Genomic DNA, 25,929 nt, shown 5'->3' with positions numbered 1-25,929 from the left:
ATTATTAACCAAGAAAGGCCCATGGATGCTAAGAGAGAAACTCCAGAATTATTTGGGAATCCCTTGAACAAGCTGTGCACTCTCCCCTGCAGCCCACCACCCAGTCTGCTCCATCCTGAAAGATGTCAATACACTTACACAGACCAGCTTGGTTGTGGTTGACCCTGGGTGGAAACGCATTCAATGTCCTGTTCACACCTCACTGTGTGTGGTCACTGGTCAGGTGGCTCAAGGAAATGACTGGTCAGGTGGATAAGGAAAAATTGGTGCTAACGGTGTCTAAGACAGATGCATGGTGAGAATGCTTTGGCAGTTATTTAAATTTCTTAGACTTTAATTTTCTTACCTATAAATTGAGGAAACTAGAGCATACCTCACAGGGTTGTTGTAAAGGTTAGATGAATATTGTAGGTAAAGAGTAGAATAGTACTTGGCAAATAATAGTTGGCCATTAAAATGTTAGCAGTTTTCATTAAAGTACCTGTGAATTCATGCGCACACACACAAGCAAGCACACAGCTATAACCATGAGTCTGACTGAAGACACTGCCATGGGAGTTAGTCCAATGTCTTCTAAATAAAAGAGTTAAGTATTTGATTCAGCCAGTTAAGTCTGCTGAGCTTGCCATTGACTGACCCTTTCATCCAATGTTACCACGGTCATAAGATATAGTTCCTTGCCCAGGAAAGAGTATACATAATGGGTCTACTCAGGGCACCCTGCGTCTGAGTTCTGCTTCACTCTTTGCCTTTGTGAAGTCTCTCTTGATTCGTCCAATCAGAGTGCTGATTCTCCCCTCCTGGTTTCCTGTAATATTTATAATCTGTGCCATTCACTTCATGTTTAGTATTTATTGTGCTACATTGTTTAATTTCAGTATTTTTTGTGTGCATATATTTTCCAGATAAGACTGTAAACCTTTGGGGACAGGATTACTCACCTTTGTGATTTACCATGTTACTCGCTTTTGTATGTCCAAACGCAGAACAAGGCGCCGTGCACATACAATATGTTCAATAAAGTCCTTTGATTACACAACCAACGGTTTGATGATACTGAGTTTTCCAATTACCACATGGCCTGGTACTAAACCTGCAACCTCAATGAAACTGACCTATTTCCACAAGCGTCACCTCCCTGATCGTCCTTACTATAAAAGATATAATCACACTGCCTTTCACTTCCCCTGGCAATATTTAAATGGTGATTTGCATTGAATTTGGGGGTCAAGAAGATATGTAAGTAGAAGACACTAGAATAGGGATGTATGGGAATATTTGGTGATATGAAGGACAATACAAACTGGCTACCTGTCTGAAGTCAGGTTATATGACGTTTCCTGACTTTTCCTTCTGGTCTAAAGTCCCCATGGCCATGGCCCCAGGTAGAGGCTCAGTAAGAATTAGTTGGCCCCGTCACTAAAAAATAAAACAAAATTCTATTCATTGCTAAGGTAGAGATTATTACTGATCAATTGCCTAGGCTTTTTTTTCCAAGTTCAACATCAGTACAGGCAAAAACATGATAGCCTTTAAACATTATCAACAACAGTGGCAGAACCTTGCATTGTATCCCCCGAGTTCTAATTACACCAGTGCCGTGGATGCAAACAGAGTCTGATCATCTGAGATAAAGGTGAGAAATTAAAGGACAAACAAGTGACTCATTATAATGGCTCTGCTTCAGACAAGAGAAACCTGTAATTTCTCTTAGGCGTGCTTGACGGACCCAGGTGGAGTGAATCACAGACTTACACAAGACTTGAAACCACGGCCAGTTTTACAGTTCTCATGTTGGCCTCTCACAACAGGCGGCAGGTTTGCACGGGGTCTCCTGAATTTCCCCTTCAAACCATGGAGAAGAAGGACCGCAGCCCCTGAAGGGGGACCGTGGGAGGTGCCGAGGCAGGTGCACGTGATGGTGGGGCGCGGAGGTGGGAAGCTCAGCGCCGACCTTCCTGCTGGGCTGCTGGATCTCCTGGATGCCGTGAGTACACCTGCCACGCCAGCACCTTTCTCCTGAACACAGGATTGTCTTTGCTCGTATTCCAGAACGGGGAAGAGGTGTGATTCGGGGTGGTATTTTCTGAAATGCTTGATTATGTAGGGATCTTTCCTAACTTTATAGAGAAATCGACTAGCTCAAGGTTAGAGTATTTCCTGTCTCCTTTACATGTGTTTTCCTTTAAAAAGCCATTTGTAGCCCAGTCCCGGCAGCTCAGTTGGTGTCAGGGCATCATCCCGTTTGGATCCCCAGTCAGGGCACATGCAAGAATCAGCCAACGAAAGCATAAATAAATGCAACAATAAGGCGATCTCTCTCTCTCAAATCAATGAATACAAAAATTAAATAAATAAATGAAATAAAAAGTAATTTGTTAGGCTCTAATTGCTCAGTCCTAGGAGTGAAAGTGCAAAACAACTTGCCAGGCAATTAAACTGTCTGTTCTCCCATTGCCCCCTTGCTTGACAAATTGGATGAGCAAACTAGCTTGCAATTCCCTTCCTTTAGGCTGAATGTAAACTAGATTTTTTAATAAATCTTTATTGTTGAAAATATTACATACATCCTAGATTTTTTAAATAAAGCATTCTCTAGTAGCTTTTTCTTTTAGTGGGGCGAATGAAGCTGTCTTTATATCAACTTACAAGGAAATATTTCCTACAGTTAAAAGTTGCTAAAAGGCATCCTCCTCATTTTGAGTGGCCGCTAGTGTGGCACTTGATGGTTTATGTCTCTTATACTCTGAGGTCAATTGTGGGAATGCAAATATGTTGCATCACAGGGTGCGATTTTTTTAGTGTCAGCACTCGAGTGACGCTTTGTTCATGGAGCAGAGCAATTGCTTAGTATGTCAATTTCTTTAAAATCATCTCAGCATCGACATAGTTGCTGAAACGCTGAATGCCTTCGAACCCTGAAATTATGTGATTCTTCACACTTGTCAGAATTTAAGTCCACACTGCAATTCTCAGGAAAGGTACTGAGCTACAAAGAGATTGGCTGGAAGCCATCTAAAATAGCCCAGGATGCGAAGATTCTGGTTCTAATAGTCATTTACATCTTTCTTTCCGCCAAGGCTCTTTATGAACCGGCTGCTCCAGGGTCAGGGAGGAGTGACTGCCTGCATTCTGTTATTGAGGCCAACAACTCGCTTGGCCATCTGGCTACAGAATCAGAGTTCTAATTACACTAGTGGCGTGGATGGGACATACAGTTATGAAATTAGGCTGCAGGGAATGAAGCACATACACACACCCCCAAATGTGGGTCACCTAACTCTTTCTCCAGTTAGCCTTTTCAGAAGTGGTCCTTCCCATTCATGGGACTGGCCAAGAAGTATGAGGTGAGCTGCTGCCTGGAAGGTTAGCAAGCAACGGGGAATATGCCCTCCCTGTCACCTTGGCGTGAAGTTCAATGGGAGAAGCACTTTGGGAAGGTGTCCACTTTGTTTGCAGGAATTCCCATCTAGGTCCCCTCCGGGTGTTGTTTTGCAGGAAGAGTTTTGGGAGATCAGACCTTTGGGAGGTCCTCCTTCCACCCCGACTGCAGTTACAGTTCCCAGGCTGTGCCTTTTTACATTTTCCTTTTGAGAGTCCTGATGCCAGCTCTCACTCAGCGTGTTGAGACAGGCCGGGGGCCTCCGGCTGCGTGAGTCATCTCCTACAACTCCATCCGAAAGAAGCTCCAGGACCCACGCAGACTAAGTGTATTTTTGAATTCCAACTCATTCAGAAACTCGGCTCCAAGTACAAGGAAGATGGGGCCAATAAGAGCGGCTTGCACTGCATGCTCCTGGCAGACATCACTCATCAGGCCTGGCGTTGTTGCTTGCTGCCCCTAGGCGGGACTTTACAATCCTTTTTAATATTAGGTCCAGACAAAAGGAGGTCCATAGCAGGCTGGGAGCACTTCACCTTAAATTACCACATTCCAAAATTATCTGGAGTTGCAAATATGTTTGCCTGCCCCTCTGAGATAGAACCGTTGCCCTGTGGTTTTAAAACGAACACTTTAGCCCTGGCTGGTTTGGCTCAGCGGGTAGAGCGCTGGACTGTGGACTGGAGGTTCCCTGGTTCAATTCAGGTCAAGGGCACATGCCCAGGTTGTGGGCTTAATCCCCAGTGGGGGATGTGCAGGAGGCAGCCGATCGATGATTCCCTCTCATCATTGATGTTTCTATCTCCCTTTCCCTCTCCCTTCCTCTCTGAAATCAATAAAAATATATTTTAAAATAAAAATAAAACCAACACTTTAGAAGCTGCCATCACTCCCTGTGAGGGACAGTCATTCATCCTTTCGCTTGTCCACAAATGTGTCTCTCATGTACCTTATGCTCTGCAAGGTGCAGGGGACAGAAAAACTGCCCACTGTGTTCACATCTTGACAAATGGTATCATGATTTATTTTTATGTTTTATTTTTGCCTATTCCACTAGATGCGGCTCAATTCCCCTTAGGCTCTGGGGCTAAAGTAGTAAAGTCTCTCGCTCTGTGGAACTCTTGTCATTTCGGCTTAGGGTCACAGCAGTGGTGTGGGAGGCGCCCGTTGCTGGGAATTCCCTGGGAGGAGACCTCGAGACACATTTCTTCTGGGATGATTGTATCTAGTTATATTTTCCTTTAAGTCTCTGAGGCCAGCAAATGCTATTTTCTCTCTGTTAGATCAGGGAGGCTAGCGTCCATTCAGTAGCTTAGAATGCTGTTTATTATCAAGTAAGCGTCATAAGTGGGTGGTAGTGGATAATCACACCTTGGTAAGGACGCGCAGAGAGAGGTGGGTGGTGGAAGCCGGGATGAGGAATTCGGGACATTATTTTCATAGGTCCCGAGAAGCTGTCAACCCAGGTTGCTTGTTGCTTTTATGGCTGAAATGTCATCTTTCAGACACTTTGGGAACAGGATGCGGAGTTGCCTTTATCAGGTGACTAGCCAAGAAGCCGGAGGGAACTTCTTTGTAAAGGTCAGATACCTCATTATATACAAAACTGCCACAGGGAGTCTCCGGCAGGAGTTCTTTGGCATCTTGTTTTCTCTCCCTCATTTTTATTCTCGTTTCTGAGTCTGTCTTCCCTTCCCTGGTGATCATTCCAAACTTCTGATTGCCAAGCCACTTCGTGCCCGCCTTCCCTCACCTCTCCACTCGTTTCAGAATATTTCTGACTCGTTTCACAGATTAAAGATGATCTGTCCACAGCCTCTTTCTTTCAGGATTGACTAAAGCCCACACTTACTCGCTAGTGGGCGACTGTGGGTCCAGTGTGAGTAGCTTAGGAGCTCACAGGGAACTGGCATGTGGTAGGTGCCCAAAAAATGTAAGTGGAGTCTGAGCCTGGATAGGTTAATGTGTTACACTCCAAGGTAACATTGTGTCCTCAAATAGCAGCCTTAAATTCCCCAAAGTACTTTTGATGATCAAGTAAATTTGGCAAAACCTGGGTCAGTCTTCTTACTGGAATTGCTCTCAGAGTCTTTGCTATGCATCGATGTGGATAAAGGGGCAGCAGTGATGCTGATACATGCTGTTTCCCAAACTGATCTGACCTTGGAACCCCTCAGGCCTTTGTGAGACCAGTGCTCCAGAGAAACCCACTTCAGGACACAATATGTTGGCCAAATATAATAGATACAAACTCTGTATCATTTTCCTATTAAGAGTAAAGCAGGTAAACTTACTGAATTCATAGAATATTTAAGTCAATGGGTACCAATGTCCTCAGTTAAGTTTTTCTTCCATTTTTTTTTTTAATTTAAGTTTGGTGGGTGTTACAAACTGTTGGCAAACAACTGGTGGGTCCTGGGCATAAACATGCATATTATAGCACTATCCTGCCAGGATTACTAGTTACTGTTTTTATTTTCCCCCATTGGGTATGAGGCTCTTGATTGATTGAGTGCCTGATTGATTGTTAATACCCAAAGTTTATTTTATGACTGTACATATGGGGGTCCATAAAAATATGAGACCCTAGGACCTTGATTTAAATAACCAGTGACAGTTCGACGAACAGTCTTAAGCCCAAGAGATTTGTGGAAATAGGGATTTCACAAAGATGCAGAGTTTTTGTTAAATTTAACACACTGTAGAACCAGAGGTTAATAAATGGTGTAAAGGTCATTTGAGCATAATGCACATGGAGCAATTCTGATTCTCCATGTAGGAAAGAATATCACAGTGACCCCAGTCCACTCTTCACTAGGAACAAACAAGCAGGAGAGTTTGCCTCAGTGATATTCAATTGGAAAGCTTCTTCTGATGGCATTGCCCATGTTTTGCTGATATTCTTCTGGACAATCCACACTCCTCTTGTCACAGTTAATTGAATGTATTTACATTCTTTGTCCTTGTTCTTTTCTTTCCCTCATTATTTCAAGAGACAACGTACTATATACAGGCACTGTCCTAGGTATTGGAGAGGTTCCTTATTTGTTTCTGCAGATATTTTTCAGTTTGGTATCATGCAAAACTCAAAGTTCACTTGAACCACTAAATCTTTCTCAGTGATAAATCTAAGAAAGTGTGCTTCCTCCATTCTGTTCTATAAAATATCAACCTCTGATTTTGGATTACGCTGGCTTCTTTTTAATTTTTAAGAGGTTTCCATCCTCAGAGCCCTACGCTCTGCTTGCTGTCTGCTCTGCAGAGCACTCTGGCTTTTGGCCTCAGTCATTATTCGATTCTGATGGGAGGGCTCCCATTCAACTCTTTCTGGTCGGAAAAGAAATAACCGAGTTGGGCCTAACTTGAAAACATCTACCCATCCGGCCCATGCTTGCCAATTAAACTGGGCAAAAATAAGAATGTTATAACTCCTCTTGGGTAACTTCATAAACATTTACCACCCCTCCCACACACATTTATAATAACTGAAGGAAATTTACCATGTAATTATCATACCAAATGGTATGTGGGTTACCTACAGTAGACAAATAACATGAATGATCAAGTAGCAAATTCATTAACTGAAACCCCCCAAATAGCCAAATGTACGCATTTCAAAGTTTGTGTTTCTTATGGTCATACTTATGATTTATTTTGCATATACTATATTTCTGCTAGTATATGTTGTCGCAACCTTTTGCAGTGGGGGTTCAGGTCAATGCACAAATGAAAATACTATACAAGAAATATGAATTTAGAAGGCATGGGAGGCCAGGTGGAGACCTCTCTCTTGGAAAGGCGCACTGAAACCTGGCCTTATCCGCTTTTTATTCAGTTTTAGATACACATCTTGCCCTCAGTAAAGCACGGCAAACAGGTCACAGACAGACTGTCTCTAAGGTCAATAAAGATCAGTAAAGATCAGTAAGGTTCAGTAAACATTTACTTTGAGGCTATTAGGTCAGGAAATTGCTTCAAGCCACCACTATCTCAATATAGCCCTACTAAGTCCAAGGTCCATCGGCCTTCCAAGTTCCTTGGTAAACTCTTATGACAGTATTGAGAAAGCAGTGGCTTCCCGCATACATTTTTAGTTTATGTGAATATATAAAATGCATTATTATTTCCTAATGTTCCGCAAAGAGTATAATGATCTACATAAAATGTCATGACTACTGGCCCCTGTACTTGAATCCTTTTAGGATCTGCCCACCTTGAGGCCCTAGCACTGCTTGGGGAAACATTTTTGGACTCCCTAATTCACACAACATCCCATCACATCTTAAGCCAAATGCCTGACTTTCTTCTAGCAAGATTAGCTTATGCAAAGTTCCTATGCTGGAAACTTGGAGTAAAAGTGGCCCTTCTGTGCAGCCTTAGATAGAAGGCACTATTGCTTATAAATGCCTGCCATTGGCTCTCTTTCCCCCATTTAACTGCATTTCAAACCACCATCTCCAGGTAGAGGAGAATTGCATTTATCTTCAGCATCAGTCCTATTATTTGGTCCTGAATGTAGGTATCTTTTCTCCCTGATACATGTACCCAGGCAAGGAAATTCCAACATAATTGTAAAGAATAGCAAAGAGAAAGGATCAAAATGACCACTTTAATGGGAAAAGTGAACAATTTTCAACTGGATAATGAAATAAAGTATTGTGCTAGTTGTGTGGCTCTAATTTTTTTCAGTTACATATGGATACTCATATGTACATATACATATATTTGTCTGTATACACTGAGTCACAATATAAGATCTGTTTCTTATTGTGTCATATTAAAAATTTGTGCAACCTACAGATACACAGGTGAAACACATGGATACATTTAAGACAACCTATACTGGTTTTTCAGGTACTTCTTTTTGTGATCATCAGTTAAAAATTCATCTAAATAATATTTACATTGCAAATTGCTTAGTGTGCCCATCCACCAATGAGAACTATATAAATGAGAACTTCTTTCCACCTACATTATAAGATCAAGAATTCTGCACACATATCCCAACACTTATGTAAGTCTATTATCACACTTTGCCGGTCATTCTGCCATGTTCACTTTCCTCTGCCCAGACTTGCTCTACAAGACATTAGTATAAATCAAAATACTTTCCCCTGTTCAATAGTTAGGAACTCAAAGATGATTTTAAACTCAAAGACAATTTGGCAACTTCCCTATAAGTGCCTGTGTCTCATCATCTCAGCTGAAGGCTCACTGGAGTCATGAAAACCCATCTTAGTCTTGACTCCACCCAGGAAATGTTTGACTGCAGATCAGTGAGTTTCATCTGCTGCCTGGCCACAGATTGCCTTTGGAGCCTAGAGAGATCAAAGTAAGTTCATGTCCATTTGACCATAAAGGGATTTTTCTTTTCTGAAGTCTAGGTGTCTACCAAGCCTTGTTCACTAGGTACGATATATAGATAACCTCTCTTCCCACCATCAGTTTGACTTTTCTTTGTTCCCCACTGGACACCCTTTAAGAATAAAGAGATTAATAATTCTTCTCCACACAAACCACCTGGTTGAACTCTTGGCTCCACCATTTTTCATCTGAGTGACTTTGGCTCATAGTTGTTCAAGTCTTGTGCCTTAGTTTCTCCATTGATAACATGAAACCAGTAGTAATATACTGTACCGTATGATTACATGAATTTACTGCAGCGAAAGTGCTTAGAACAGTGATTAGCAAATAAAAGTTCTTGAACATTTTATTATTAAAGAAAGTTGTGGATTAAATAAGAAATGCTGCCTTGGTGAACACATATTTTTCCTGGTACTTACATCATTCTTGCTACTGTTTGTAGACAGGTCAATAGTTAATAGACAGTCTGCTTTTTCCTGAGGTAGGTTGTTTGGTATAAATATCTCAAAGTACCCAATGGGGCCACTCAGTGGTTGGTTTTTCTGTGAAGTATTGTGCTAGTTGGGTGGCATTATCACCTTCAGCCGGCTGCACCTTCTTTCTCTATTGCAGGTGAAGATCCTAATGTGTGAAAATGAAGTCCCAGTCAACCATGATTTGCTGTTTAATGTTATTTCTGACCACAGAATGTTCTCATTATAGAGCCAAGATCCACATAAAAGTAAGTAGAATGTTCTCACTATAGATCCAAAATCCCCATGAGAAAACTGGCAGTTTATCTAGATGGCTAGTTTTATGATAAATAACATGTCATATTAAAGACATTTCCAAATGACTGCCATTTTACTCTTGCTGATAGTAGTTTTCTAGAGACAGGAAGAAAGAAAATGTGAGAGGTGGCTGGGACTTGCAACAGTATAGTTGTGAAGTGCAATAGGGTACAAAAATGTAGTAGAAAAATCACTTTCAAACCATAGAATATGTAGAGAAGCAGTGATTGAAAGAAGAAAGTACAGTCATGAGCTTCTTAATGATGGGGATATGTTCTGAGAAATGCATCATTAGGTGATTTAGGTCATTGTGGGAACACCAGACAGTGCACTTATACAAACCTAGATGGTACAGTGTATTACACACCTAGGCTACATGGTGTACCACATGGTCCGTCATTGACCAAAACATCATTAGGCAGGACATGACTGCACTATCCTGGCAGTTGGGTAGTTGAAAGATTTAGATTCAGACCTTAACTTGGTTTGATTCTTGTTAGTTACACAAGTTGCTTCACTTTTCTGAGTTTTAATTTACTTATCTATAACATGAAGGGTGTGTTCTTTTTCTTTTAGATAAACTTTATAGTTGTTTATAGCAATACAATAATTTGTGATTCCATTATTACAACCTAATGCTTACTTCTAGTATCAGCTCATTTCTTTTTTTCTCAATATACTGGTATGCTGGAGTACATTCGCTGCATTTCACAGTTACAGTTAAGATAGGCAGAGGACAGCTTAGTGCTGGAATTGCAATCTGCGTGGTCTCTCTGAATACTTAGACTTTCCAAAAGAAGGATGCAATCCACTAACCTGACCTTCAGAGCCCAGATGACCAGCGTCAAGGTTCTAGCCCTTCTTGGAGGGCACCGTGCTCACATCCACGTTTCCTTCAGCAAGTTCCTGCAGTATCAGCACATGAACCTGCTGCATTTTTCTTCCTAGTCCTGAACACATTTTCTCTTCACATCCACGTGGAGCCTCTAAGTTGAGATGAGAGAGGAGAATTCCACAGTAAAGAGGACCTTTGGGAATTTGTGTTTTACAGGATGGAGATAAACGTCAACATCCTGAAGAGAAACCCCAGACTGGAAGGATACAAGGTATGTGGCTACAGAACAGTCTTCTTCCATTTGAAGACATGGAAAGCATGTCCCCAGAACCACGAGTGTTCCAATAAAATATAAAAACCTCTAATAAGTTGTCAGTGTTTACCAATAGTGATAAATTTTCTTACAATAATACCATTATCCAAGGCATAGTCAATGAAGAAAGTTGGCAAATATTCACAGAATAGTAGATTAAGTATTCATTTAAAAACCCACAAGGAAATCCGTTTGAACTAACAAGCTAACAAGAGGCAGAAGAGGGAAAAGGACATTATTCATTCATTTCTTCATCCAAAGATATTTTTGTATTGCTTAAATGTATGTAATGCTTTGGTGCTGAGAGGTATGTTAAAGTGATGTCAGATAGATATTGTATTAGTGAGACTGGTCAGTCTTGAGAAGTGAAAGACAAGCTATGTAAGTAATTATTAGTCTTAAAATAGTGAAATCATGTGATTTTCACCCAAATAATAGGAATAAACTGGATTTTGCACATTCATGACCAAGTCTGTTTTTGGTGGCAGATAAATCTCTACTTAGATATGGAATTGAAAAAGGAAAGAGGAGAAAATTGGAGATACTTTATTGAGCATTTATAGTCGAAGTGCCGCACAAGATGCTGTCTCTCATTTAATGTTTGTAACAACACCATGGTATCATCTCCAAATTATATAAACTGAGAGGCACCCAGTTTAAATAACTGCCAAATTGATACATTGGGTAAACCCATTTGTTTCCTTTCTCTGTGAATGGAGTCATCCACAGAGCCATCCAAGACATAAATGTGGGTGTATTCTTATCTCACAGCCAAATGGTCACCACATCATATTGATGTCAACACTTTCATAGCTCTCAGCCTCATTTGCTTCTTTCCATTTCCCTGCCACCCTCCTAGGAATACTTCAACAGCTTCATATCTGGGCTCTCTGCCTCAAGTCAATCACTCTACCCAAGGGCCAAAATAAGCCTGCCACCAGGTTTTGTAAATAAAGTTTTATTGGAACCCAGCCATGCCCATTCATTTACATACTTACAGAGACTGTATAGCCCACAGTGTTGAAACTATTTACTCTCTGGTGAGTATAGTCTTATTTAGCAAATAAAAATATAGGATGTCTGGTTAAATTTAAATTTCACAAAAACAATGAGTAAGAATGCATGGGCCATATATACACTAAAACATTATTCATTGTTTATCTGAACATCTTCTGTCGATCCTCATTACTAGTATTTGTGGATTCTGTATTTGCAAATTCCCCTATTCTTTTGAAATGTATTTGTAATCTCAAAATCAATACTCACAGTCCATTCTCCATCATTCACAGAACAGCAAAAAAATTGAGTCGGCCAGGTGCATGTTCCCAGCTGAGGTGAACAAGTGGTGCTCTGCCTTCTTGTTCCAGCTCTCTTACCATACACAGTGTTGTTTGGGTGGCCTATGTAGTGCCAGGTATTTTGCTTTTTTGTTGGTGATCTTGCTGTTTAATATGGCCCCCAAGTATACAGTAGGGCAAAGTGCTGTCTAGTGTTCCTAACCGAGCTGTGATGTACCTTCTGGAGAAAATACCTGTGTTCCCTAAGCTTTGTTTATATGCTACCGTGAGTTATAGCACTTATTGTCCATGAGTTCAATGTCAGTAAATCAACTCTTTATTATATAAGATGACTTTAAATAAAACACACACATAAAACAAACATATATTGATACTGATCCTTTGAAAATTTTGTGAGCAGAAGCTCCTAGAAACCTCGTATTCCCCTAGGAACGATGGCTCAGTATTTGCTGACTCAGTGTTTATGGCAGCGACTTCATAGAAAATAACTACTGCAAATAATGAGAATCGACTGTATCTGAAAAGAAAATTAACATTTATCTGAGCATCCTGTGTTTTATTTGACATTTATACGATCCTTTACAGAACAATGTGCAGATTCCTGCTCTATTCTACTGTTAATTATTTTTCAAAAACAAATTTAATCTTATTTTCTGTAATGCCCATGTTAGCACAGCATTCAAGGTCCTTCAGGACTTGACCACTGCTTCCCTCCCCCTCCTCATCTCTGGCCACTCTCCCCTCAGATGCTCTGAGCTAGCCTTTCTGAAAGACATGTGACCCCCTTTCCACCCACTGCCTAGACATCAGCTTCACCATCTGCCTGGCAGGTCTGTCTTGTGGCTGAGGACCCAGGTCAATATCACCTCCTTTGGAAGCAACTTAAAATCCCCAGTATGAGTTTGATGCCCCCATCGAAGTGTGGAACTGTTAATTACCTCTCTCTCTCTCTCTCTCTCTCTCTCTCTCTCTCTCTCTCTCTCTTCCTTTTCAGAGAAATGCCATGGACCTTGCATCACTTCATCCAACTGCAGCCAGCCCTGTGCTCAGTCCTTTCGTGGAGAAATAGGATTTACATGTAACCAAAACAAATGGCAAAAGTCAACTGAAACATGTACAAGCCTTTCCGTGGAAACGCTCTTTCAGGTGATGCATTTGCATGTTATTGGCAACAGGAGCCAATCCCTCAGGAGGTGGTAGAGGCATTTTTAACATGTTCTATTGAGCATAAGTCTCAGGTTTGAACTAAGGAAAATCTACAGAATAGGTTTAATTTGTCTCTTCTTCCTTACCCAAACTCAGGTTCTCTCCTCACTCCCCACTCTCTCCCTCTCCCTTTCAGAATCCTTTCTTAAAAATCAGATCTGGCCTTGACTGATTTGGCTCTGAGGATAGAGCATTGGCCTGCAGACTGAAAGGTCCAGGTTCGATTCCGGTCAAGTGCATGTACCTTGGTTGTGGGCACATCCCCAGTAGGGGGTGTGCAGGAGGCAGCTGATCGATGTTTCTCTCTCATCGATGTTTCTAACTCTCTATCCCTCTCCCTTCCTCTCTGTAAAATTCAATAAAATATATATATTTTAAAATCATATCTAAAACTCATTTACATAATGGTAAATGCTTGGAGGATAAAGTTTTAGCTCTTTTTTAAAAATATATTTTTATTGATTTCAGAGAGGAAAGAGAGGGAGAGAGAGATAGAAACATCAATGATGAGAGAGAATCATTGATTGGCTGCCTCCTGCATGCCCCTGCACCCCTTCCCACTGGGGATTGAGTCTACAACCGGGCATGTGCCCTGACCAGGAATCAAAACCTGACCTCCTAGTTCATAGGTTGATGCTCAATCACTGAGCCATGCTAGTCAGGGTAAAGTTTTAGCTCTAAAGGTGGATTTGCATGTTCTGGGCTGCCTAATTAATCAACTAAATGTGTCTAGAACCAAATTCATTTTCAATTTTGTTCTAATACTTTCAATCACTTGACCAAAAAAAGGAGAAATGAGTGACCCAATAGAAATGCAGTGAAAACAAAAAAATCTGAGTTAAAATGAAAATATCCTGTTTTATGTTCTTTCATTTAAGCACCATGTACACCTACCTTCTCTCTAATCCCATAGAAGCACATGGATCTCTGCCTTTCGTAAAACTTCAACAATGACTCTATAAGGGTCATGGAGGCTCTGTCACTTAGCATAGGTGGAGGTCCTTGCAACCCTAGTGGCATTCCAAAGGGAGTTAAATGAAGTGTATTATTGCTTTGACTTATCCAAAGTCACATTCTGGGAGACTCTGGGTAAAAGTACGAGAAAAAAAGGAAATAATTTATTCTAATTAGTGAACTCAGCTTTTTGAAATTGCAATTCCACTGTGTTCCATGTTTGACTTGCCAATCTCCAACACCACCCTCGAAATTCCTCTTAATGTGACGCCTCTTAAAACATAATAATTACTGGACCAATTTTTTCTAGAATTTCTCCACATCTCTGGGGAAAACTGTTTCAGTCCTGAGTTAAAGTCTTGGTCCTCAAGAGCAAATTCCAATAGGAAAAGAGATCTTTGTGGGGATTTTGATACAATCTCCTGCCTGTGTGAGACCCCACCTTAACCTCTCTGTAACTACCAGCATCTTAACCACATTTTAGGACCCCTTGCTTCTCGTCTATTTTCTTCATGTTGATCATTTTTGTGCCTTTATCTCATTCAGTCTGATGCATGTTAGGTGTTTATTCATTTTTAATAAAACATCATTTTTTTTTTAACAGGACTTAAACAGTGCATCACGCCTTTCCATCGCAGCGCCCTCCATACCCCTGCGCATTCTTGACTTTCGTGCTCCGGAGCCCCTGCAGAGCGCAGCGCAAGGAATCCTCAGGAACTGCCCGCGGGACTACGCCTGCATAATTGACGTGGTGAAATCCTCCGAAGCCACGTCTGGAAATATCGCATTTATTGTGGAGTTACTAAAAAACATTTCTACAGAATTGTCTGATAATGTTACCCAAGAGAAAATGAAGGTAGGTATTCTCTGTTAAACACCAACCATTATCTCCCCCCAAATCTTGCACTTTAATATCAGTTTCAAATATATTTTGCAGGGGAAAAACTGTAACCATCACAGCAGATATAACAATAACAGAATTTTCACTTCAGTTTTTCACATGGATTCATTTGGGTTTATGGAAGTTGTCAAAAAGTTAGAACATCCTATATAATAAAACACTAATATGCAAATCAACCAAACAGTGGAATGACCAGTTGCTATGATGCGCACTGACCACCAGGGGATAGATGCTCAAAGCAGGAACTGCCCCCTGGTAGTCAGTGAGCTCCCACGGGGGAGTGCTGCTCAGCCAGAAGCCAGGCTCACAGCTGGCAAGTGCAGCAGCAGTGGCGGGAGCCTCTCCTGCCTCCAAGGCAGCGCTAAGGACCCCTCGGTGGACATCCCCTGAGGGGTCCTGGACTGCGAGAGGGCACAGGCAGGGCTGAGGGATTCCCCCCTCCCCCAGTGCACAAATGTCGTGCACCAGGCCTCTAGTTTTTTACATATGTTTGTTGTATAGGATTAATATTTGCAGAAAAATATCACAGAGTGATGGCAGTGAGCAAAATCGTGTCTACTCTAGTGTTTCCAAAATTTTATTCTGGAGAACATAATTGTTCTGAGAAATGTTAACTGAGCGTCTATTTCTAATAGGTAGATGCAGGAGGTGTAGGGACTCTGAATTAAAGTTAAGCAGGTTTCCTTCTTTAGACCTTTTAATGTGTGAATGAACTTTGGCACCCTTTATAGGAGTGAGGGATATAGGAATATGGTATTTCTCACACTTAAATTATTATAGAATCTATCCCCAATCTCCTTCATTAAATAATCATTAATATCATATGGGAAACTTGCGTTATAAAGACTGCAGTTTGGAAATGCTGCCCTGGGCACATAAAAAAGCAGATAAACTTTATCTGTGATACATTTTATTTTTAGCATTCTTTTGTCTTCCCTGCAGGCTTATCAGCATGAGATTCAATAAACAGGAAATTTCAAGAGAAATATGTCCAATAAGATCAGATCATTTGCCTCAAAAATTGCAGATTTTAGAAACCGACTTTGTGAAATAACGTGTGAATCCTTGGTATCATATCCACTTTTCTCCATTGCAGAGCTACAGCGAAGTGGCCAACCACATCCTCGACACAGCAGCCATTTCAAATTGGGCTTTCATTCCTGACAAGAACGCCAGCTCAGACTTGCTGCAGTCGGTGAATTTGTTTGCTCGGCAACTCCACCTCCACAACGCATCTGAGAACATTGTGGATGAACCCTTCATTCAGACGAAAGGGTTCCACATCAGCCACAACAACTCAGAGGAAAGTTTCAGATTCTCCGGGGACATGAACAATACAACAGAGGGAATCTTAGGAATGATAGAAATCCCCAAGCACGAGCTAGGGAAGCTGCCACCAAATGCCTCCCAAGCCATCACCATAGCGTTTCCCACCCTGGGCGCTGTTCTGAAAGAAGACCACTTGCCAAATGTGAGTCTTCCCAGGCCGGTAAACAGCCTGGTTCTTTCGGTGATTTTACCAGACAGATTAAAGCAAATCTTACTCACGTTTGAGAAGATCAATAAGTCCCGGAGTGCTAGGGCTCAGTGTGTTGGCTGGCATTCCAGGAAAAGGAGATGGGATGAGAAGGCGTGTGAAAAGACGTTGGATATCAAGAACAGAGTGAAATGCCGGTGTAACTACACCAATGCAGTGATGTCTTTTTCCATTCTAATGTCCCCCATATCTATAGATGACAAAATCCTGGACTACATCACCTGCATTGGGCTCAGCGTCTCCATCCTTAGCTTGGTTCTTTGTCTGCTCATTGAAGCTACGGTGTGGTCCCGGGTTGTTGTGACAGAGATATCATACATGCGCCACGTGTGCATCGTGAACATAGCCGTGTCGCTCCTGACTGCTAATGTGTGGTTCATCATATCCTCCAACTTTAGCAAAAAGGCCCAGGACCACAACTGGTGTGTGGCAATGACATTTTTTAGCCACTTTTTCTACCTCTCTCTGTTTTTCTGGATGCTCTTCAAAGCACTGCTCATCATCTATGGAATATTGGTCGTTTTTCATAGGATGATGAAGTCCCGCATGATGGCCATTGGCTTTGCCATTGGCTATGGGTTCCCACTGATCATCGCTGGCACCACAGTTGCTATCACAGTGCCAGAGAAAGGCTACATGAGACATGATGCCTGTTGGCTTAACTGGGACAATACCAAAGCCCTTTTAGCATTCGCCATCCCAGCCTTGGTCATTGTGGCCGTGAATCTTCTTGTGGTTTTGGTTGTTGCGATCAACACTCAGAGGCCCTTTATCGGCAGTTCCAAGTCTCAAGATGTGGCCATAATTAGGAGGATCAGTAAAAATGTTGCCATCCTCACCCCACTGCTGGGACTGACCTGGGGTTTTGGGATAGCCACTCTCATCAAAGGCAATTCCTTGATATTCCACATAATCTTTGCCCTGCTCAATGCTTTCCAGGTAAGTTCCAAGAGGGAGACTTACTTTATTAATTAATGTTATTAATTAATATTTCACTGACAAGATATTATTTTCTAATTTGTTATTCCAACAAAAAAATGGCTATGTTTTAAAAATATAGAGCACAAAATATTTCTTCCATTTCCCTCCATATCTTAGAGACATTTAGATGTGGCATCTCTCACCCTGTTGATTATCAAGTTGCATTGAACTGATCAGGCTGGTTGGGTGAAAATTTCCTTCCTTCTCTCCCCACTGAGCCACCTGTATCCCTCCTAAAGTTTCCGTGGCAGAAGAAGTTGACCTGCACTTATGGAGGACTAGTAGGTCAGGGATGTGTGAGGCTACACTCACGTGTCATGCCTCCAAACAAGCACAATTTTTATCCTTTCTCAAGTACTTTGAGAACTCAGTGAAATGAATCATTTTCCATGGTGTGCCATTCTCTTTGAGTGTTAACCAGTCAGGGGTTCCCATGCCTCTATCCCCTGTGATGTAATTGTAGGTTGCCATTCATAGAACTAAATCCTGCCACGTGTTACCTGATCCTAGGAAAGTCACTTCTCTCAACGTTCCATCTATAAGATAAAAAGATGGATCTAATATGATCTCTGTTGTATTTTATTCCTTAACATACTTGATTGGCATGATGATCCCTCTAAGAGCTGTTTTACTTCATCTTGGCTGCTAAGCTTACACATGTAGAAAACTGTCATTGGCCAGGCTGCTTCCCATACCTATGGGTAACAGAAAATCTGACGAGTTTATATTCTTAATTATGTTTTTAATCAGGGGTTGGCAAACTATGGCCTGCTGCCTGTTGTGAATAGTATTATTGGAACACAGCCATACTCAATCATTTACATTTTGCCCATGGCTGTTTTTGAGCTACAATGGCAAAGCTGAGGTAGTGGTAACAGAGACTGCATACCCTGAAGGCCTAACATATTTATTATCTGCTTATATTAAGCAAAAAGAAAAAAAAGTTTGACTAGTATTTAAATAATTGCATAATAAAGCAGCAAATTGTTCCTATTAACATGTCATTGCTACTATATTTAGAAATTTGGTACAAAATACATATAAAGCAAGCTTTAAAAAATGCCAAGTCAGATGAATTATATATCCTACTCGTAAGTATTTAATAACTATAGAGACTATTTGTTTCACTTGTTCCCTTGCATTACTTTAAAGAGAAACGTTGGACTTAAGCGTTATTTTGTTGTTGTGTTGTTTGTTTATTTGCTTGTGTTTTGAAATCAAAAGCTCTTACATTCACATTATATCTCCCCAACTCTGGAGGAGAGAAGGATTTCCACCAGTTACTCTGGTGACAAATGACCTCATCCTATTTTTACTTTGCTACTTAATCAAACCTCAGAATGTTCTGTGGTTTTGTTCAGATCATTTACTAGTGTTTGTCTCCTTGCTTGATAGAAAGAAAAATACTAAAACACTTGTGACTCACATTTTACAATTTTAGTCTTCTGATCAGTGGTTCTTCACCATGAAAAACCCAGATTCCCTCCACTCTCATGGCAAGATGCAGATTTTTCTTGGATGTCAACTCCCAACATTTAAAAAGATTGGCTTCCAATGATTGTGACTTTATAGGTGACCAAGTGTTTAAACTTGAGGAGACTCTGACCTTATCGGTTTCTGTAGTTTCTCTTTTATGCAGAAACTTCTTCCACCAGCCCAGAGAATTTGGTGTGAAAATAGTCTAGAATACAAGTTTCATCTTCTCAAGATACCTTCTGTTATGGTGACTTTGAGTTGCAAGATCCCATGTCATGTCTCACTGTCATCATGAGTAAGAACAGCTCACTTAATATTTGGGAAGAAAATAAACAGATTTTATAAGGTTGAAAACTCTATCCTACATCTATAGCCATTTAATAAATACCAATCATTATCATGCACTGACATGAAGGTGATCCTTTCTTTGAGGTGCATTCAAGAAAATACACACCAATGCATTTTTATCTGAATCAGTGGTAAGTGAAGTTTTGAATGTCTGATAACATCCTAGAAGGTATCTAAAAGTGTGGTATTAATATAACAGCTGGGATGTTGCCTGCAAAACTTTCCCTCATACTTCTGTTGAATTTTGCCACAGGGGTTCTTCATCTTGCTGTTTGGAACCATTATGGATCACAAGGTAATTTGAATTTGTTTCACTCATTGTAAATGATTTTCATATGGCTGAGGGAAGCAGGAGGAAGAAGCAGGTTTGATCAGAGAGCATGGTTCAGGGGAGTTGAGTTAGGGGGTGGGGTTCAGGGCATCAGCTGTGAGCGGGAAAGGAAAGAACTCTATGCTCTCATTCCCAGCACATCATCAAGTCAACAGGAGGCTATATGTGAGTACAGCTGATGAAAACAATTAAAACCATACCTATAATTTAAATCTTAATAGTAAATCTCATTACACCACACCTTAACAATTATCTAAGCTTTATTATTTGCCAACCACTGTGCTAAGCCATCTGATGCTGCTTCTGCCAGTGTGACTGGTCTCCAAGTTTCAGGGCATGAACTAGGCATTGGGGATATTGTCATTTCTTCACTGTCATTGCTTCTTCAGATAAGAGATGCTTTGAGGATGAAGATGTCTTCCCTGAAGGGGCCAACAAGAGTAGCAGAGGTAAGCCTCTCCCTTTTGGTCTCAATACTGGAAGGTCAGTGTCCTCATGCAGAGACAAATATTATAGGTCAGTGTTCATGATTTTTCAGCATAGAAAATCATTAGTTCATTCATTCATTTCTTCATTCAACAAATATTTCAGTATCCTGCTAAAGCTTGAGTGAAGCAGAATATACTAAAGAGAATTTTCCACATTGAATATATTTCAACCTGACATTTGAACCACTAAGTTGGGACAACATGGACCCAATATCATAGATACATAAAATGCTAGTGGGTGGAAATGAGAAATAAGTCAGCTTACTTATTTCATAGGTAAGGAAACCAAGGCTCAGAGTACTTGAGACTTGCCCAAAGCCACCCAACAAACCATGGGAATTAACATTCTGCTTGCTCAGGACTCTTTTAGTAAACATACTCCCTTGGATTGAAATGTATGTGTTCTTATAGATCTTGAAGATGACTTTTGTCCAAGCTACCTGTCTTTTAAGATACCAACTGAAATTGCTACCATTGCTATATTAATTAGAAAGAAGTCATTCATTCAACTAACAGTTTCTCAACAAGAACTATTTCCTTAAAAACAAACAAATAAACAAATTTCTGGACACATTAGGAATCAGCATTAATGGTTAGCTGGTATTGAGTATAACTTCTAACATAGTTCACCAATTCTATGATAAACACTCTCTTCACCTTTTAATATTTCTGAAATTGGAATGTATCTTACAATCAGTGGCATGTTATAATTAATTGGCAATTTATATTTCTTTCTTGGTGGGACATAAAAATAATGATGTAGCTTCCAAAGTTAGAGTCTGTGAAAAATGGTAAGTTAATTCTGTGTAACTGTGTCAATGTAGGTCCCTCTCTGCATGTCTTCATTTTTACATGTTTATGTCTAGGCAGGCATATACATACATATAAATATATGTGCATTCGTGTCAATGCAATTACTCATCAACATCACTGTTATTTTTGTTCCTATTTAGAATGCATCATTAAGCCCAACCAATGGATCTAAATTAATGAATCGTTGAAGATGAGATGTGAGTATTAACAACTCAAGGAGAAACTTCACCTGCAAGTGTGACAGACAACTCAGTGCCCTTGTGAGCACACTCTTCCCTACTCAGTGATGCTGGAGTGAGGTGGGAAGGAAATAGATGGACGTATCCTTCAGAGAACAGAAACTTCTTGATCGACCAGCACATAAATGGAAATATGCACATCTTCTTTAAAACCTACAGAACCAACTCCAAGCACACTTGTTTCTGTCCTCAATGAGAGGATGCTGTCATGACACCTGCACTGGTACAGGATACACCCTTGCTGTCCACAGCGCTCACACACCTAATTCCATCTTGGCAGTGAGTGGTGACCGGAACAATAGACCAATTGTCCAGAAGAAATGTCTTCATTGATTGAAATCACAAAGCAACAAGCCTGTCTCTCCATAATGAAGTTAGGGCCAGAATCATTCCTAAGGGGCCGTGGGCGGAGTTGTAGCAAATTAGCTGTCTACTCACAGCCAACCTATGAGACATTTCTACACAAGGGAAAACAAATATTAGGCATCCATGAAGGGAAGAACAAGTCACAAAATGGCAGGCTAAAGCCTGAGGGGTAATAGGGGGATGTGGGCAGGAATGATCAGTCTTGGTATGGTTTCATCTTGGAGTGTTTCATGGCTTTTCTTCATGGATATTGATGGGTCTCAGGCTTTGTTTTTAAGAGCCACCTGGCAACAGGCACGTCCTCTTTTACATTCCTTTCCATTCTGAGTCATGGCCCATATATTCAGCAATGGGGCAAGGCAAAGGCAAATCTTAGGGAACTAAAGAACCCTAAAGGGATGTCCTCTGTTACAGATTCTAAAAACCTGATGTGCTGCTGTCCAGAGAAAGGGAGGGAGAGTAAGGAGGGCTTTGTTATACACATTGACTGGCATAGGTGGGTGCTGGGAAACCAGAGGGAAACACTGGCATATTACTCTTAATTAAGCATCTTTACATTTGGGTTTTTATCTGAGCACTTTAAAAGGGAGGAGGAAGGATTTAGTAGAACTTTCCAAAGGTTAACTCTCCCCAACTCTGCCCATTTTCTAGCCCCTAGGGTTCCTCCATGATGGAATATTATTATCACATTTATTGATTAGCCATTCATTGAGAGTTAGTTCAGATGATCTGTTAAAGTTGACCTTTCCATTAAAGTCCCAGTTTGAGCTGTTAGGGAGTTCATTAGACTGTCTCAGCTGGAGGCCCTTCCTTCTGGGCATCGTATATCCAGCCATTCTAGAGAAGAGGAGCATGGTTGTGGTCTTACACCCAGCTTTTGGCTGTAGTAAAAGTTGAAAAACACACACACAAACAAACAAACAAACAAAAAAACAACAACAGTAGAAGCCAAGATCAGGAACTACACTGCTTAGTAGAACTGGGGATGTGCACAAGGCTTAGAGCCATATTAGGAGGAAGTGTAGGAAAGAGGTAGGAATGCACTAACAATTCTCCCCAAAGAAATCCACAAAATTTTTCAACGTCTATTTTTGAACCTATGAGGTGGGGGATGAATTAACAATTCCATTCTTTCTGCATATCCTCCTCTCAGGGCCCAGGACCTCATGAATTGTAATTGGGACTATGCTTTCACATCTGGATGCACGTGATATCAGTAGGGTTCAGCAACAACAGCTGGCACCGTGGCAGACCATGCTGGGGCCCAACAAGCATTAGAGGACAGGGACAGCAAATGCATACTAAGTGATTCTTCCAAGTCCAGAATGGAGAGCTGGCAGCATGAGGGAGGTCTTTCAGCAGAAATCAGAGATTGGGCCTCATCCACAGTGTTTAGAGCGGAATTACAGCTCAGTGATATGGGGTGCATGGTAAGCGCAAGGCAGAATCGCAGTCCAGGACAAGGCTAAACCACAGGGTAAAGGTCATATTTCAGACCTTAATTCAGAATAAAAAATCAAAAATTGATGGGGTTCTCAGAAGGTGAGCAGAATTCCAGTGGCAAGAAATGGGGAGGGAGGTCAGAAGTGAACTTGCAGAGAATTGTTCCCCCTGAACATGACTGGAAGCTCCTCAGATCCCAGTGACCTCAAGCCAGATTGCTCTTAGAAACATGGTTGGGACAGGAGGTGCCAGGGTCAGGAATAGACTGCAGAGGTGTGAAAACCAGGCAGTTTGCTTCAGGTGTAGATTCTAATTGGGGGGCCCCATCCTGGGAGGTGACTGGATGGAATTTTTATGATAAGGCGACAGCCACATGGAACCCTCTGCCATTCATTTAAAGGGTAGTCCTTTAATATGACTTGAACACAGCCAGTTTCATCCAGTGTGATTTCAGGGTCGAGGTTCTGTTCCTGTAAAATCTCTTCCACATATTTGCTTATGCCTGAAACTCACCTAAAAGCTTACAGAATTCTTCATTCTACCGTGAGAAATGAGACATTGAACAAATACCTGGAGAGAAGCAATGCTATTTTCTATGTAAAGTTGTAAGTTCAGAGCTGCAGAGTTATTTCAGAGACCAAGCTTAGGTAATAGAGGAGGGCAAGCAGGCGCTGAGCACTGGGTTTAAAGTTGAGGGAGAAGCATGGAGAATGCCTAAGGCACAGACCAGTAAAGCTGGGAGGCTAGCCTTTCTACTATGTGACCGCAAGGAAATCACAGAATACCCCTGTGCCTCCATCCACTCCTCTGTAAAGTGAGTCTAGTAATAGTACACGCACAGCCCAGGATGGTTTTTGGAGTTGGTGAGTTAATACATTAAAAACTGGTAGAGTAGTGCCTGGTTCAAATTAAGTGATCAATAAGCACCAGTCATTATTCTTTCTGTTAACTAGAGCTTCCACCGTTTTGCCTAGGCTTCCCCATTCCTCATGGATGCTCACTGCCCTGGACTGAGAGTTGAGTTTCAGGAGAAGGGCTGGCATGAGACGAGACTGGTCTGCTTCTTTGGGATACTTCTCTTCTTGCCTGGAGCAACACCTAAACTCTCAGCGTGTTAATGTTTGCTGAGGAAACATGGCGGTTAACATTTGGTGACTTGGCTTTAAGAAAGCTATCTACTGACCAACCTTTTGACCTACCCTTGACCTGATGGAGTCTGGCTTCTTGGTCAACCTTGACAAGATTAAGACTCAATATGCAAGCTGTTTTATAAACTCTGGAAAAGCCTGGGGCTATCGAGGCCCTGCAGGGCTTGGTCAGCTTTCCTTCCTGAGGCCTACTCTGTGCTCAGCCATCCATCCCTCTGAATAGATCCTGTGCATGTTGAGGGACCGGGTTAGATCTGGTTTCAGGGGGAAGGTTGAGGGGGAAGTGGGAGGTAAGGTGGCAAGAGAAACATTGAATCTACTTTGGAGAAAATTAAGTCATGCAGCTTTCCTAAAGATAAGGAACAGAAGAAAAATAAGAGGACTTTTTAATGTGTTTATTATTGTAGTCTATTTTAGACCTTGAATAAAATTAATTCAGCTCTTAGAACATTAGTTTCCTCATTTGTGAAACAGGAAAATTATTATTTTAGGTATTATTGTGTTTGTGTGTGTGTCTGTTTAAACCACTGTATATAAAAGAGTCTGGTTATTATTTTAGAAATAAAAATGAAAATATTTACCTTTCACGACATGCTCATGTGTGAGTTCATCCAAGGTGGACATCCCCATTGGTACCACGACATTCTTGGGTATCAACCCTGTTATCAATCTATTTGAACTCATTGCCCAGACCCACAGGAGACCCAGAAATGCAGTCCTACTGTGCACTGCTAAAGTGAGAACCTGGAAGTACTTGGCAAACAGCACTACTGTTTTTCAAAGATGCTTAGTGAAATTTCTATCACCAGTTTGATATTAAACAGCAAGCCATTCAGGTGGGCTGAAAATGGCCACGTGGGTGTGGGTAGAGCACTTGGATCAAACAGAAGTCACAAAAGCCATTTAGTCACCCCTTTTCACAAAACACATACACAAACAAGTATGTACCTCTTTGCAGGGCAACTTTCAAAACTGTTAGTACTGATAGTTTAGAAACAAGACAGGGATTGGTTTCAAATAGTAATTATTCAAGTGATAAAATTGTCCAGTCAATTGAAAATTATGCTCCTTTCATAAAATTAAAATACATCATCCATAGTGAGAGAAATCAATCTAATTTCCAGATTTATAAAATTTCCCAAGCATTAATTTATTGACCCACATTTTCTTCCTGACTACAAAACAATTTTTATTTCTTTCAATCCAAAGATCTAGCAATTCCAAAGTGTCATGCAATTCCTAGCCAAATTATTGCCTTTAGTTCAGTAGATATATTTGGTACTATAATAAGGTTAAATTAATAATTCCCTTAAGTTGATTACATTTAGTCCCCATTCTTTTTCACATTTTCCTAAGCTCCTCATCTTTTCAGTGCATATTAAGGGGAATATGGTACTGTGTTTAATCACTTCTGCAATAACAGGACATATGCATTTCCAAAAATTACCTTGTGATGCAAAATTGGCAAAAAAACAACAACAACATAGAATTTATGGGATCAATTGGATTAGAGATATAACATGCCAGGAATGAACCTTAAGCAGAAATATCTTAGCCCTTAGGAACTCAGCTGAAAGATAAATTTTCTTCTAGGAATCTTTCCTCTTGGTAATTCTCATCTTGGATACAACTCAGTGACTCAGGGGTCATACTCCCACTGAGAAATCCATGTTTCACCTGCCTTATGTGGCCAGGTGATATTTATCATCTCTTTCTGCCCTCCCACATCCAATTCA

General features: G+C 40.9%; 1 protein-coding gene across 1 annotated transcript; it reads left to right on the top strand.

The window, feature by feature from the left end:
* The first annotated feature begins 1,805 nt into the window (after positions 1–1,805).
* ADGRF4 (adhesion G protein-coupled receptor F4) lies at positions 1,806–24,780 on the top strand. Its single transcript, XM_054722468.1, has 10 exons — positions 1,806–1,987; positions 9,359–9,467; positions 10,568–10,622; positions 12,957–13,108; positions 14,727–14,978; positions 16,120–17,499; positions 19,619–19,660; positions 20,086–20,145; positions 21,138–21,194; positions 24,020–24,780. The coding sequence occupies exons 2-9, from the start codon at positions 9,381–9,383 to the stop codon at positions 21,183–21,185; spliced, it is 2,076 nt and encodes a 691-aa protein (XP_054578443.1). The 5' UTR covers positions 1,806–1,987; positions 9,359–9,380; the 3' UTR covers positions 21,186–21,194; positions 24,020–24,780.
* Positions 24,781–25,929: the final 1,149 nt, after the last annotated feature.

This window comes from Eptesicus fuscus, chromosome 10 (assembly GCF_027574615.1).
Source record: "Eptesicus fuscus isolate TK198812 chromosome 10, DD_ASM_mEF_20220401, whole genome shotgun sequence".
NCBI classification, from domain to species: Eukaryota; Metazoa; Chordata; class Mammalia; order Chiroptera; family Vespertilionidae; genus Eptesicus; species Eptesicus fuscus.
Note: the sequence above shows the minus strand (reverse complement) of the source record. Positions and strands in the feature narration are given on the sequence as shown.

Bases quoted from the DNA above. Each gene is read 5' to 3' on its own strand.
- ADGRF4 (XM_054722468.1), top strand. From the start codon at position 9,381: ATGAAGTCCCAGTCAACCATGATTTGCTGTTTAATGTTATTTCTGACC. The intron at 17,500-19,618 runs GTAAGTTCCAAG...ATTTTGCCACAG, and splicing joins CCCTGCTCAATGCTTTCCAG to GGGTTCTTCATCTTGCTGTT. The intron at 19,661-20,085 runs GTAATTTGAATT...TTGCTTCTTCAG, and splicing joins GAACCATTATGGATCACAAG to ATAAGAGATGCTTTGAGGAT.